The 15,907-nt window shown below is 45.2% G+C and overlaps 1 protein-coding gene across 3 annotated transcripts in view; it reads left to right on the forward strand.

Moving 5' to 3' along the window:
* Positions 1-7,991, forward strand: part of MSRB3 (methionine sulfoxide reductase B3) — a 162,628-nt gene extending 154,637 nt beyond the window's left edge. For all 3 annotated transcript variants that reach the window (XM_059726061.1, XM_059726060.1, XM_019491307.2), the window contains exon 7: positions 4,618-7,991. In XM_059726061.1, coding sequence (XP_059582044.1) covers positions 4,618-4,782 — 165 coding nt within the window. In that variant the 3' untranslated portion in view covers positions 4,783-7,991. The remainder of the gene's footprint in view (positions 1-4,617) is intronic.
* The last annotated feature ends 7,916 nt before the right edge of the window (positions 7,992-15,907 follow it).

The following is a 15,907-nucleotide window of genomic DNA, read 5'->3' on the forward strand; positions in this document are numbered from 1 at the left end:
ATAGAATGGATCAGCTTTTCTAAATGTGTCTGTTATGGTTAGTAAGATATGGAATAGAATGTTACATATATGCAACCCACTCATCCAAAACAAAACTTTTATACATGAGGAGAGCCTATTTGGGTTTACGTTAGTTTCTTGTGAGCAACAAAGTTATTGCCTCACCCAGTTATTTAGCCAGAAATAATTATTGCATTTGAAATATGGAAGTCTTTGAATGACTTCAGATACATACAATTCTACTACAGCATTTTGCTTTCCCTGCAATGTAATGTAAGGTCTGCAGAGAGATTATTTAGTGCAGGGGAAAGGCAACCTTTTTGGTATGCATGCCACAAATTAGCCTCAGACCCTCCCCAAGTGCCTTTCTGATCCCATTCCTCTGTCTGATCTGCTGCACTGCTTTCTGCTCCCTACTCTGTGTTCCCCACCTGATGTCTTGCTCTGCTTTCTGCTCCCTGCCGTATTTGCTGCCATATTGCCTATCCCCTCCCTGATCTGCTGCACAGCACCTGTGCAGCAGAGGCTGCCCATTCCACTTGTGGCAGTCATGCAGCAGTTTGTCCCAATCTAGGGCTTAGGGCTTTCGCTAATGAAAGGCACATAAGCAATTATTCAAGTTAGTTTCTTGGGTGACTGTTATCTGCTGCAGGCTGATCTTAAGATGTAAGGGCTAGATCCAGAAGTGGACTTAAAAACTCTTAAACTGAACATGTTGATTGCTAACTTTTAGGTGTGCAGCTCCAGGGTGGAATCTGTAACCTTGAATTAGACATCTAGCCTAGGGACAGACATTATGCATAAACCGGTTTAAGTGATCAGAATCTGGTTTAAACTGCCCCCCCCCCACGCCCCCTCACTGCTGCAGCTGTGGGGCAGCATGGCCCCTGAGGCAGAAGGGGGCGGGGAGGGGGGTTATTCTCCCCTCTACCCTCACTGCCCCTGAGGGGCCGCAGCCAGGTCTGCCCACACCGACTGCTGCCGAGTGGCAGAATAAGCCCCCTCTTGTCCTCGCTGCCTGATGCAAGAGGAAGAGGGAATAATCCTGTCCTTGACCCCCTCAAGGGGCCCTTCCAGCTGGCGTCTGGCCCTGCCAGATGGGGGCTGGCTGGGGAGTGGGCTTCCCTGGCCAGCTCGGATGGGCCTGCGGGCCCCGAGCCTGGTGGCCACCACTGCCATGCCCCCTGCCTTGTGCAGCATCCAGGGCTGCAGCCTAACAAGCAGCTGCCTAATAAAGGGACTGCCCCTGTTATCTGCAGCTGCCGCTGCCATGCTGTGCCACTCTGGACGAAGGGGTGGGAAGCTTCTGCCCTGCGTGTGGAGCTCCGGCTCTGGCTCCCAGATGCCTTGGAAGGCAGAAGGCACCCGGGTGGAAGGCTTCAGTCTGGGGGCTGCAGCCAGAACTCCACATGCGGGGAAGAAGCCGCGGGGCTGAAGCTCACCCCCGCCGCTGGCTTGAGCAGCTCAGAAGCAGCAGGAATGGGAGGGGAAGTCGGTTTGGCCTGGTATGGCTGTCCTTCTCCCCTCACCTTCAGCTGTGGCTCCTGCTGCACCACGCAGCGTCGCTCAGGGCTGGGGGAGCTTCCTTCAGCCTGGCAGCTTCAGCCCAGCTCAGGGGACAGGAGGGGGCTTATTCTGCCCCTCGGCAGTGTTTTGGGGCGGGCAGACCCAGCTGCAGCCCCCTGGGGACAGTGGGGAGAATAACCCACCTTCCTGCTGCCCTCTGCCGAAGGGGCCATGCTGGCCCGAGGCATGCGGGGGGGGGGGGGGGGGGGGGGGGGGGGGGGGGCTGACAGACACGGCTTAGGTCCCTGCCGATAGGACAGGGAAGGGGGAATTAAGCCCCTCTTTGGCCAGTTCAGCTTGGACTGGCCAGGCCTCCCCCCAGCACAGCTTCTCTGCAGCTGAGGACTCTAGCGCCCCTGGCTCTTGGCCTGAACAGCTGTAGGCATGTGCCCACATGTCTGTTCTGTTACAAATGGGTTCAACCTAGGCAGGTAAGACTAATCTGCAAAGGTTGAATTAATTCAGGCTCTGGCTTTTTGAATGTCTGTCCCTAGCCCTAGGCATCTATCCAATACATGGAAAAGTTAAGTGCCTCAGAATAGGATTCCCAACAGTCAGCAGGATAAGCAGGGAGCTTCTGAAGCTAGCTGAAAGAATATGTTGCAGAGTTAGGTGAGTAAGGTACAGACATCCAGAACTTGATGCAGAATCAAGATAAGTGACGTAATTTTTTATAAGCAGCATAGTTTAGATCAGTAGGAAACAACACACATTCGCCCTTTGGGGGAGCAGGAAGGAGAGCACATCTTAGACTGGGTTCTGCCATTTTTAAACCAGTCTATGTGCGCCTAACTTCTGTTCTGTTATGGGCACAAACTGGCTTCTGATCACTTGTACTGGTAAAAGTGTAATGTCTGTACCTGGCTTAAGATTCTTCTCTCAAGGATGGAGCAGAAGTTTTTCTTTTTCTAAACTGGTAGTAGTGCTGGTAGCAGCTCTTTTTGCAGGATCCTAGTGGCTAGTGCAGTCACCCAGGATGTAGAAGCTGCAAGTTTGTCGCTCTCCTCTGCCAGGGAGGCCTGAAATCCACATCTCCCAAGAGAGCGTTCAAATTATCAGGTTATGCTTGAACCAGTTAACAGTAAAACATTGAAGATGCACAGTCAGAGGGGGATAAAGTGAATTAACTTGACTACAGTCTAGCATTTAGGGTGTGCACCTGGGAAGGGTGCATGGTCTCAGGACTGCATCTCTGTTTTACATTAAACAGCCAGTAGAAAAAATATATAAGCGGTCCTTAGAATAAGGACCAGAACAATTCTCTCCTGTCCCCAGTAACCACTAGGCTACAGTGTCATGTCCACTCTCCTTTCTTTCTCTGGCCCATTAAGCCTTTAATTCTTTTATGCAAAGTGGACAGAAGGGGTGAGCACTACCACCTCCCCAGATTAGCCTATAACTTAGTGCTTAGGACACTCTTCAGAGAGATAGGAGGGATGTTGTTTACTCCCCTCTGCAAAAAGAAGGGAATTTGAACCTTGTTTTTTTATATCATGGATGGGTGCTTTCCCATTTAGGCTATTGTATACAAGGCCAATGCTATCACTCTTACCAACTGCCATGTTTGAATGCAGCTGCTATTGTGTTTTGTGTGGAACCCCCTCCTGTAAGTGTGCATTAAGCATGTTCTTAGTCTTCAGACAGACACTTAGCTCGTCTGCATTTAAATCCACTTTGGGTGCTTAAGGGCTTTTGTGGATCCAATCCAGCCATAGTGCTTAATGGTAATAGTATGGCCACGCTGTCATAGATGCACCCCAAAACAAAGTGCCTCTGGAGTTCGCTGTCTGCTATGCATGGATATTCTCCTGAGTTAGATTAATTCCTAAATGGTTTAGTCTCCATCTGTAACTAGAATGAAACTTGGTTCAGTTTTGTCATTTTTATATCTGTATGTATTATGCTACTTGATATAAATGTAATTTTAATATAGTCGAGGCTGCTTTGAGAGGCAGTGATTAATAGTGTCCCCCACTTGTTCACACTATGAATGGAGAATCGCTGAGAATTAAACATTCGGTAGGGGTTTGTTGACTATTGCCTACCTGCTCTGTGGTTGTAGGAGCCTGACAATGGTGAATTTACATTTTAAAAGGAATAACTCAAACATGAAGTAACATCTTGAAACAGTGAGACTATATATTGGATAAGCAAACCTCAGTGTCTGAAAGGATGCCAATATACTCTTGATCTTAACTGGATCAGGAAAGACTCTTCTGTGGTAAACATATACTTTTGGGCGGAGGGGGAACTTGGAAATTACTCGATTAGTGTGAGCCCCCCTAGAAATCAAAGGTGATGTATGTGGATAGCTAGAGAGGCAACTGTACATAAGCCTACCTTGCATTGCTTCGCCTTTAGTCTTTCCCTGTGCAGGAGAGACTAGAGTCCCTCACTGAGTAAAGGAGGCTGAGAGACGCAAGTTGACAGGAGAACTGTCAGGAGACCCTAACAGAAAGATCGGAGGCAGGGTCTGCTTATTACCCTGTTGAAGCTGGCTAGGGACAGCATCCTTGGATTCAAGGTACAGGGTAGGAACAGGCAGTTGTTCTGATATTTTATTTTGTTTGTTTACTCTTATAGCTCTGTCTGTCTCAGCAAATAATTACTCATTTCTTTTGCTTTTTTCTATTTTACAACAAAGCCCTTTCGTTATCTTCTTATAAACCACTTGATGGCAGTGGTAGTTATGATTCCAGAGAATTTTGACCAGACATTCATTCTATGGAAAGGGGGATCCATTTTTTCTGAGTATATGACTGGACAAATGTGTGACCCTTCTAGCTGGCAAAATGCCCTCTGCTGAGGGTTGGCCAGGCCTGAGCAAGACACCTTAGTGCTGAGGCACCGCAGGCCAAGCAGTTGGCCTCTGGTGCACCACAGCTGGTTCTCAGGGGTGAAGCAGCAGACAGCAGAGAGGTGTTTGGGGCAGAAAGGCACACCAAAGTGTGGAAGCCACTGAGGAGCATGTCTCAATCCAGGGGCCAGGGCATGTCAGACACATCATGAAGTTTTACAAAAGTGCCTTGATAATCTGTTGTTTTGTTTCAGTGCGGTGCTCATCTGGGGCATATCTTTGATGATGGGCCTCGACCAACTGGCAAAAGATATTGCATAAACTCTGCTTCATTGTCTTTCGAGCCTGTGGACAAGAACAATGCTGGAGAAGGCAGCAGTAGCACCAGTCCTGCTCAAACAGACAAAAGCGAGCTGTAGGACAAAGGGCAATCTGTAGAAAACTGTTCTTATCCCACATGGCTTATGAAGAATGTTTTTCCTGAATTGCCTGCTATCTTATATCATAATAATTTTTAAATGTGTTACACTGGTCTGCACTATCCATTTTTTTTCTTTCTTTGTTGAAACAGAGGCCTTGCCTGCCAATCTGCTTTACTGTATAATGGATCTAAATATTTGTTGACTGCCTTGGTTTTCGGGGTGGGGAGAGGATTGCTTTGGGGAATCCTTAAAATAAGAGGCTTTGACATCATTTGTTTTTAGTTTCTTCTTGTTGCTTTGTTATTGTAGATCTGAACTATTTTCCTTTTTGTTAGGGAGAAGGGAGTTGTGGTTATCTTCAGTCAATAGGAAACTCTTGAGCATAATAAAGGGTGTCTCTATATGTGCAAAGAGGCTGCTTCAACATGCTGTAATTATGTGTTGGAGTAGACTCAATTAATCAAGTCTGCTGGAGCATGGTAATTACTGCGCTCCAGCAGACTCCAGTGTCACGTATATTAGTATCCCTGCACTGAAAAATGGCGGCAGGGGTGCTTTAACTAAAGCTCGTTCGACCAGCTTTAGTTAAAGCATGCCCATCATCATTTTTCAGTGTGGGGATGCTGATACACGTGATGCTCTGGGCGCTTTAATTAGAGTGGCTCTTGGAGCCGCTTTAATTAAAGCGCCACCCCCTAACTCCCAGAGCTTGCCTATAAATGCCCAAATGCTGAGTTCTCAGCACATGTACCTTAGTTATGACTTGAGAGGCTTGTGGCCTTTGGTTGTGCATATTCAACCATTCCACAGTATCAATCATACCCAGGAAGAACTTGCACTTAATGCAATTTCCTTCCCACTGAAAGTGCTGGGTGAGATAAAAAGCCTTATTATTTATTTAAATTGCTGCCGACATGCAAAGGGATGTAGCTGCAGGGAAGTAAACTGTATCAGAATCCATTTTCCCCCTTGTTGGATGTTGAAGTATTAAATCAAGTTCCAAAAGTATTGAGCCTTACTGAGCAGGGATCACTAAATCACCTACCTTCGCCTTATTTTGTGAGGTTCCTTCTGCAGCTACAACTATGAGAGGCCTGGACTGGAATCATTATGCTAAAATATAAATAGGGTTGTTTATTTAGGCAGGTTGAACTTCTGGAGGATTGAACTGGACATGGGCTGAAAGTGGGTAGGCTTTTTATCACTATTTAGGGCAGTGTTTCCCAACCGGTGTGCCGTGGCACACTGGTGTGCCATCAGGCACGTCCAGGTGTGCTGTGGCATTTTGGGCTGAAGCTACATCCCCATGCCTGGCTGGAACACCCCCCCTGCTGCTGCTGTGGACACACACAGACGGGAGCATAGCTCCAGCCATGCAGGGGATGTAGCTTCAGCCCAAAATGCCGTTCGGCTGGCCATGTGCCACCCCCCATCCTGGCCAGTGTCTGGCTGGCTGTGCGCTACCTCCCCTCTCCCCCCACTCCGCATCCAGTGTGCCGCGGCGTTTTTTTATTTAGGTAAGTGTGCCACGGGGCAAAAAAGGTTGGGAAACACTGACCTAGGGCAGTACCTAGCACACTGTAAGATAGGATGCAAGAAAGCATGAGAGTATAATCGAGAAGAGTGAGGCCCTTGTGCAGTACTCTTTTAATTAAGTTGGTTCGGATCTATAGACCTTCAGAAGTCCAGGCCTTCCTTATTTGTAGCTACGGTGAGGAATGCTTCTGGGGAGCTTGAGGCAACAGCTGAACATGAAAAAAGGCAAAAGCTTTCCACGGCTGCTCTTTACGTTTAGTTTAACCATCTCTAGGATATCATAATGAATAGTATAGTGACAAATGATGATTGTGATTATGATGATCTAATATCACTTTCTCTTGAGATATTCAGTGACTAATCGGATACAGTGCTTGCTTTCCTGAGTATCCTTTTGTGACCGACATTGGGTCCAATCCTGTGCCCAGTGAGGAGTAATATACTCATTGGTATAGTAAAAGCAGGATTGAGCCTATTTGTGTAAATAAAACTGAACAAACTACCTGAGATATACTCTTCATTTTAAAAATAACCTCTGTAAAAGCATATAGAAGGGTTAGAATTGCCGCTTTAGCACCATGACAAAGGTATGAAGGAAGCATAAAGTGCTTTCAAGTAAAATAAGAAATAAATATGTTAAATATTTAGAGCTAGATTGCTTAGCCCTTGCGTAAGTGACCAGCTACTTACACGAGTAGTCCAGCTGATGTCATGGAAGCAGTTGCTCATCAACATAAGGAACGGTTGTGCTGACTAGCCCTTGGTGTATAAGGGTAATCAAGTTTCCTATGGCCCCAGTGCTCTTTAGCAGTTTCTCACAGAAGGGCTGTTCTTATTCCTTGCCCTTGTTTGAAAAGTAAGTATTCTCAACCACGTTTTCTGACATAAACATAAAAAATGCAACATCTATAAAACTGTGCTGCATACATGTGGTTTAATTTTAAATTGCTGTTGGATTTAAGTGTTATCAAATTTCAGTATATTTCTGTCTTATGTTAAGGACATATATTACTAAAACTTCAGTGAGCAATAATGTCAGCTGTCCTACATGAGATTTATTTTTGCAGGATATGGAGTGCAATGAAACGAGTCAATATGGCGAGGTGTATGTGATCTGTGGGAGTTATACCATTTAACATAGGAAATTCATTGTTCTCTCTGTCTCTTACTTTCTCATGGCACCACAGCACGGTGCAAAGTTAAACAGATTTCCTTTTAGTGCTCTTAGAAGATGCTAGCATGGGCTGGTATTAACAAGTGTGCACTGAGCGTGGTCTGGCTGTGACTTATGCAAGAATGTTGGGAGTTGAGTGCAGCACAACAAGAGTTTTCTATATATTTAAATTTTGCACTGTCTGGATGCTTATAAACATTTGAATGCAAATATTGTAGAAATAGAAAACTCTCTTTTATAATAGTCTCTGTATACTCTTATTTGGATGTTTGACTAGCATAACTTTTAAACTGGTACGGAAAAGATTCACATAAATATTCTATAAAGATATATATACGTGTAACTATAGTTTCAGCCTTCAGTACCTTTTTAAGAATTAAAAATGTTCCTCAAAACGTTCAGTACTTTTAAGAAATCATATATAAAATTTTCAATGAAAAGTTCTTTTCATATATTTGTTGTACACAGATATGCAATAAATTCCTTTATAAATAAACACTGTTCTATTTTCTTTCCTACGTGTGTCTGTGTTTGCCCCAGGTTCATCTGCTTTCGGCGTTAGCATGTCCCAGTGTTAGCATTTCCTTTACTTGGTTCCCTTTAACACAGTCTGTACTTTGTACACTGGATATCCTGTTCTTTACCTCAACCAGATGCACAGAATTGAGAGGGGAGAAAGATTTGCAGAAGAGTTCAACCTTAACTCTGCTCTGCATTTTCAGCCACTTCCTTCTGTTTTGGGGCTGGACTTGGGGAAGCACCATACAGATAGCAATTTGTAACTTTAAGAGCTCTATCATGCCAGCACCTAGACAGCAGCTGAAGAATTTAGCTAGAAACATGAAATTTGTTAAGAATGCATCTCTAGGGGAACAGCTTTGGAATGAACCATTGATAACAGATTAATTCAGTTTGATAAATCAGCTCTTCAAAATGTTAAAAATAAGGGGGGAAATCTTTCATGGTGTTTTCAAGCCAGCTTCCATGTTTACGTTTCTAGGATCCAGTTATTGGTGCAGTAATTTCCTCCTTAGTTGTTCTTAAATATTAGGAGGCAGCTAAGGAAGATCTTTGTGACAGGACATCAGAATGTCAGGTGCTGAGAGCTCACTTGTACATTGTTTATTAACCTGCCCCCCACACACTTCTGTTTCCTTTTATAATGGGAAAAGTTAATGGATCTGAAGAGAGGGACTAATAGTACTAAATAAACAGGACTTGGGCCAGACAATCCCATTCATCGTGGTTGTTTTGCACTGCATTGCCAGCATAGTCTAGCTCTAGGAAATCAGTTTGGGAAGATTTCTAATAGCATAGAATTGGCATAGAGGCTCTTACACCAATAGCCCTCCTTAGTGCTAGCAAGGGAAATGGGGAATAGCTAAGGAGCACCCCTATGCTGTGCTAAGCTCCAGGCAAAGTTTTGGTTTTGTTGGGTCATTAACAGATGGTAGAATAATAATTGTCAGGTAGTCAAATAGGATTATTTGCAGTATACTCTGTCCTTGTGCCCTGTTTGTCACCTTGTTGTCAAAATTAATATATTTTGTTGCTTTGTAAGTCTTTTCAGATCAGAACTCTGGTACCAGTTGTCTGGAGTGGTATTTTCATAATTTTTCATGAGCAATAATCCGGATCTCTCGTATTTTTATTTAAATTTCATAAACTATTATTATAATTGGAATATATTAATACTTTAAAAAAATACATTGTTTCTATTCTAAGTGTATTGTGATCAATGAATTGGTGAAAGACAGGAGAACTGCATATAGCAGGGTTCAGCAGCTTACAGCTCAAGAAATCATCAAACTATTGTATCTAGCCTGCACATGTGGAACTTTGGTGTCATTTTGTGTCAGGGGCTTCAGCTGCAGGCACACTTCTGTGCTACTGTGGGGAGAAGTGGTAGCTACAGGTAGATCCTGGCACCCACCTGCCTCCGATCTGAGGTGGCTCATTTCAGCTCAGAGCCAGAAAAGGTTGCTTGCTTCTGGTCTGCAGTATAGACTTGAGGCTTTCTGGAATCTTTATTTATACTGTCCCAAATGCTTACATGTGAGTGTACTTTTCTTCAGGATCCGATCCTATTGTGGCAGTTGTGTATAGCCACATGCTACAGAATACCTTATCCTTTTGGTCAAGCTTTTCAGGCCACCTTTTAACTAACATGGGCAAAAGAGAAGTTATTCCATAAAAAAGCATGCTCCCTGTTTCAAATTCCTGATTTCTTCCCCCTCCTGCTATTCCTCCCCTCCTCTTCCTCCCCCTTCCCCACCCCCAGCAGTACCTGAGAAATGTCACTCTGCAGATGTTTCAGCCAGGGGTTTCTTATTTGGTGCTTTTTATAGCTTAAGTGTAACTGATACCTGCAATCTAACTTCTGTCTTTAGCCAAAAAGCATTGTGTCACTGATGCAGCAGATCTGTCTCTTCCACTTCCATTTGCAATTAGTGAGAGTTTTTCCTTTTTTGATAGGCAGCATTCCAGGCAATACTGCTCCAGTTCTTTTGTCCTTTCACTTCAGTCTGAAAACTGTGGCTTTGTGTTACATCCCAAATACAAAACAACAAGCTTCCTGTCTGCCCAGGTGAAAAAATTCCCGTTCCCCAAAAATGCAGATAATCAAAATATTTTCCCTGCTTTTCTCTAACGGTCCTACAAGAACCTTAGTACAAATGTTATGTGCCTGATTGGCTGGGACAAATAGGTTTCTTTGTCAAGCAAATAAAGTAAGTCTTAATCATCACATTAAAGTAGGCAAGTAGGTTTTGTCCCTTGGCTGTGTTTTTCCAGGATGTCCTGAAGCCCCTCTTCTTGAAATCTGGGCATTGTCTTATCAAGTTTACAACTTCATTACTGTATATTTCTTACAAACATAAACATCTGGAGAACATCCTCAGGTGCAACTCCTGGGTACTGTGGAAAATATATAGAATTATCTGAAACAGGTTTTGCTTCTTACGAAAGTGCACCCCTGAGACTAAAAAACTCAGAAGGTATGTAATGCGATAGAGACCCTTTCACCTCTTGAGCATGAGTTCACATTTGGCCTGTGTCTGTAGCAGTGAAAATCTATAATGAAATAGCTGTACATTACACTTTGTGAAATGAGTCAGTCTTGGTACCAACTTAGAGGTACCACTGCCCCAGAATCTATTCTTTAGCAAGTTCTCTGGCAGACTGACCTGCTTCTTCCACTCTAAAACTGATCCATTTGAATAAAGAAAGAAGTGAACCAGTGTGGGGGGAATTTGCATTCTTACTGATCATCCTGTACCTAACTGTCTTCTGGATAAAGCAAGATATGCTATTTAAAGAATTGCCAACCTGATAGATATTTTTCATGAGCTTCAAAATCACTCAAAACAGTAAAATAGATTTCATAGATTTCATAGACATTAGGGCTAGAAGGGACCTCGCAAGATCATCGGGTCCAGACCCCTGCCTAAGAGGCAGGAAGTCGGCTGTGGACAGATCACCCCAGCAAGATAAGCATCCAAGCATAATAATATAAAATTATGAAATAACTGATAAAAATAAACTTGATTCTGTACTTCGCTGCACCAACGTTACCCCTGGGCAGTGCCACTGATTTCAGTGGAAGGAAGCTATTGGTGAAAACTGGTACATTGGAAAACAGGACTGCACTGATAGGATGGGACTTTCAAGAGCACCTAGACAAAATGTTTTCAATGTCCATTGAACACTTCCATGGGGAACTGGATACCTAACTCACTTATTTGCTTTTTGAAAATCTTGTCTATAATACATTTAAGCATATTGCCCCTGGCATATAGACACTGCAGGCCAGGTCCTATTCTATCGGTTCTTTGCTTCAGTCTACATCTTCTGAGGTATGCCAACCGCTGCAGTTTGCAGTGTCTAAGTATTTAAGTGCAATCCTGTTTCATTTGGAGAAACAGTTAACAAAAGGGAGGTGTGTTGTCCTCCTCCCCATCACGCTTGATGTCTTCTTGCCAGGGACAGATCTAGGAATTCAAAAAGGGGTTGAGGTGCTACAGGGGTAGTTGCAGCCCAACCCTCCCCCTCCTCTTAGTGGACAGACTGCACCACAGCAGTCAGGTAAGACTCTCTCCCCGATGCCCTCTCTTCTCCCCCCCCACCAGTGCTCATCAGCACCTTTCCTCCCCTCTCTCCCTCTCCCTCTCCAGCCTGGGTTGCCCAGGCTTTGCCTCTGAGCTTGGGAAGCAGTGACCCACCCACCTGCATCGCTGTCCCTGGCTGACTGGGGATAGGGGAAAGCCACAGAGCTTCTCACACCCTACTGCAGCAAGGGGATTCTCTGAGCAACAGCAGAATGGCTTGGCCATTGTCCACAGTGGTGGCAGCAGGTGGGTCCCCCCCTTCTTCCAGGTTGCCCTGCTCCTTGCCCAGTTCTCCTGGGTTTCCCCCACTAACCAGGATCAGGCACTGGAAGATGGGAGGAAGACCACCAACCACTGCTGCCCTCCCCAGCTGAGCTTGGGACCCTGTATAGCCACTTCCTGCAACTGAAGCCCCTGGGCTGGTGGGGGAAATGCAGCAGAGGGGGAGGGGGCAGGAGACTGCCACTGAGCACAGACCCCTGCATCGCTGCTCCCCTCAGCCTCTGGCTGGAGTGGAACAGGAGTGCTCCTGGGGCTTCTCCTTCCCACAGGTCAGCTGGGGACAGCGGTGGCAGCAAACTGGTTCCCCCTTATAGAATCATAGGAAATTAGGGTTGGAAGGGACTTCGGGAGGTCATTTAGACCAACCCCTGGCTCAAAACAAGACCATCCCCAACTAAATCATCCCAGCCAAGGCTTTGCCTAGCCAGGCCTTAAAATCCTCCAAAGATGGAGATTCCCCCACCTCTCTAGGTAACCTGTTCCAGTGCTTCACCACCTTCCTAATGAGAGAGTTTTTCCTAATATCTAACCTAAACGTCCCTTCAGGTAGTTGAAGACCGCTATCAAATCCCCTCTTAGCCTTGTCTTCTCCAAACTAAATAAACCCAGCTCTTTCAGCCTCTGCTCATAAGTCATGTGCCCTAACCCCCAAACCATTTTTGTTGCTCTCTTTTGTATTCTCTCCATCTTGTCCACATCCTTTCTATAGTGGGGGGCCCAAAACTGCTCCATGCTTGGTCCCCATGCTAGCCCGGGGCTCCAGCCATGCCTGAGACTGCACAGGGGACCAAGGCACCAGGGCCATGGGAAGCTGGAGCCTCTGGCATGTGATCTACACTGTGGAAGAGGGAGCATGATTGTACCATAGCATACCCCTTCTCCTCCCCCTGCCTGGATCCATCCTTGCTTAGTGCTAAACCTAAAATAACATTACAAATATTTGTTTGTCAAGGACCCGAGCTGGGTGGAGAAGGATCTCACTTCTTTCTTGTCTAGATTTATCCCTGGCATTGTCAGAGGCATCTACTCCAGAAAGCAAACTGCTCACCTGCTCCCACTCTTATGTACCAGACTGAGAAAGGCAGCAGTGACACTGCTGTAGGGAATTCTTCCCACCACCAGCTGTTCTTGCAATCTATCTCCTATGTGCCTGAGTAGACTCGGAGGACACCTTGGTACTCTACTGCTGCACTGTCAGGTTTGACAGGCATGGGCAAACACTCAAGGGTGGGCCACCTTACAGTGGTAGAGAGTGCAGACAAAGCACAGCTTGAACATCAAAGAGGTAGAATAGGATTCAGCCTATGCAGGCCATAACAATTTAAAAAATTGGGTTAATCTACCACAGAAAGCCTGGTACTATGCAGAATGCATGCACTTTTTTTGTTTTCTTTTGTTTTCATTAATGCAGGGGTGGGCAAAATGTGGCCTGGGGGCTGGACACAGCCCGCCAGGCCATTGTATCTGGCCCATGGGGCCCCTAAAAAGTTTAGAAAATTAATATTTATCTGCCCTGGGCTGCCTGTCATGCGGCCCTTGATGGCTTGCCAAACTCAGTAAGTGGCACTCTGCCCAAAATAATTGCCTGCCCCTGCATTAATCCCTACATTTTTCCTGATGACCCCAGCTAGATGCTCATCTAACCTCCTCTTGAAGACCCGCAGGGTAGGGGAGAGCACCACCTCCCTTGGGAGCTCGTTCCAGGCCCTGGCCACTTGAACTGTGAAGAAGTTCTTCCTAATGTCCAATCTAAATCTGCTCTCTGCTAGCTTGTGGCCATTGTTTCTTGTAACCCCCGGGGGCGCCTTGGTGAATAACACCTCACCAATTCCTTTCTGTGCCCCCATGATGAACTTATAGGCAGCCACAAGGTCGCCTCTCAACCTTCTCTTGCGGAGGCTGAAAAGGTCCAGGTTCTCTAGTGTCTCCTCGTAGGGCTTGGTCTGCAGGCCCTTAACCATACAAGTGGCCCTTCTCTGGATGATGTAGACTGAAGCAGAACCACCTCTTTTTTAAAATACTCTAGTTTTTGCTGTTCAGGGTCAGATGCTTATGGCTATTCAGATGCCAAAGACAATATGCCAGAGACTGAACTCCTTGAGAAATGAGGGTGAACCTGGTTGGAGATCCCTGAATTGCTGCTGACCTGGCTAAAGGATGGCTTTCGTCAACTCTGGTGACACCGTAAAATAGGAGGAAGAGTCCAAGAACTGCATGATATATATTTAGGGACCTATCAAATACATGATTTCATGGATTTCATGGAAATTGTGTAATTGGCAGTCTCCCATGAAATAGCCGGGTCCTCATGAAAAAGTGGGGGAAACTGGCTATGTTAAAAAAGCTGGCAGAGAGTTGGCAAAAAGCTATCTCCTAGAAGGGTGGGGAGAGGGTGAAGGGAGGAAAGAAAAAAAGAAAAGGCAGACTGCCCGTCTCCTGAAGCAGGGGTGGGAAGGACTGAGGAGGGGGAAGTTCCTATCTCTTCTTTCTGTCTCCATAAGGGATTGGGGGGAGCAGGGAAAACCCACCAAAAGTCTCTCCTGAAGTGGTGGGGACGAGAGGGGGGTTGGATGACGGCCAGCGTCACACTTAAACTAGAACTGCCACACTTAAGTTATTTGTTTACCCAACAATTGTCACCCTCGGCCCCTTGAAGAGGGTGATAATCACTGAATTAACAAGCCAGGCAGCTCCAGCTAGGGTTTTCAATTAATACCTGGGAGGGGTAGGACTTACAGTGCCCTTCAGCCAGTCAGAGGCATGGGGGCCCCCCGCTTTCCTCCTCCTTCAAAATGGTGGCCTTGGCCATGATATGGCCATGAAATCAGGGACCTGGACTGTGTTACATAGGTCTGTATGCCATAGGTCCCTATGTATATCCAATAGGAATAATATTTGGACCTTTCTGAACCTCAAATACATGGATGGAGCCAGGATTTTTAAAAGCAGGGGGTGCAGATAGTATGCATCATCACATGTGTTTTCCTTCACTTAAGAAATTAGAAGCTTTACTGATAAGCTAGGGGCCTAGGGCTAAATTATTCAGTTTAAGACTGAAGCAAAAAAAGAAACAACTTTATTGGAATGTGCATTAATTTGCCGGATCATGTATTATGTATTAAATACAACAAACAAGTAAAAAATTAAAGATGTAATTTAATTAGTATTGTAGTCATTAGAATGAAATGTAAACTTCATTTTTTCAGATTCATAAACAAAAATCTAACCTTTTTGAGTGTCTTGACAGTGCATCCAGTGCTTCTCTGAAAGTTACTTCCACATGTGAGTTAATATCCATCTGGATTAACGTTTCCATACCTGAGTTAATGTTTTTAGCTAGAGTTAAAAAAAAAAACAGTCTGCAGGGCCACATTACCAGGAGCAGCTTATAGACAACACACTTCCAGAAATAGCTTGGTTAGTTGAATTGTTGAAGACCATTAAATAGAGAGGCGTTGTTAACACTTGTGGGATGAAGAGTTTAGAAGGAATCCAATAGATTAGGATGACTGATGTCAACTGACTCCTTCACTGCTGCCTGACTAGAAATGCTGCTGCTACTGCCAGGCAGTTGGTTTTAAACTTTGGGCGGATCAGGAATCAAAGACAGGGTGCAAGTGCACCACTGCACCCCTGCCCCCTCCAGAATCCTCCCCTACTCAGATACTTTGGTACACACAGGGATCCTCAAATGAGGAGAATAAATATCATGTGTTGACTGTATCTGATGCTCCCCTTCACTCGCCACCCTGACACAGGTTGCGTGGCCAGGCCGCAGTATCATAAGGACCTTTGGCTCTCACTGGGGAGCCAGCATTTTATTTTTAGTAAATTTGTTTTTTTTCTGTGCATTTTGCAAAATCACAAATTAAGTAGGTCCCTATTTATATGTCATTGCTTCTGGTGTGCTAATTGGTTAAGCCATCCCTTTGTAGAAGGCAGGGATTAACATTTTGGAACATAGTTCTAGAGGTGGAATTAGAGAGCACACCTCTCCAGTCACTTCCTTCCCCATCTGTATGTG

The sequence above is a fragment of the Alligator mississippiensis genome, chromosome 4 (genome assembly GCF_030867095.1).
Source record: "Alligator mississippiensis isolate rAllMis1 chromosome 4, rAllMis1, whole genome shotgun sequence".
Classification (NCBI taxonomy): domain Eukaryota; kingdom Metazoa; phylum Chordata; order Crocodylia; family Alligatoridae; genus Alligator; species Alligator mississippiensis.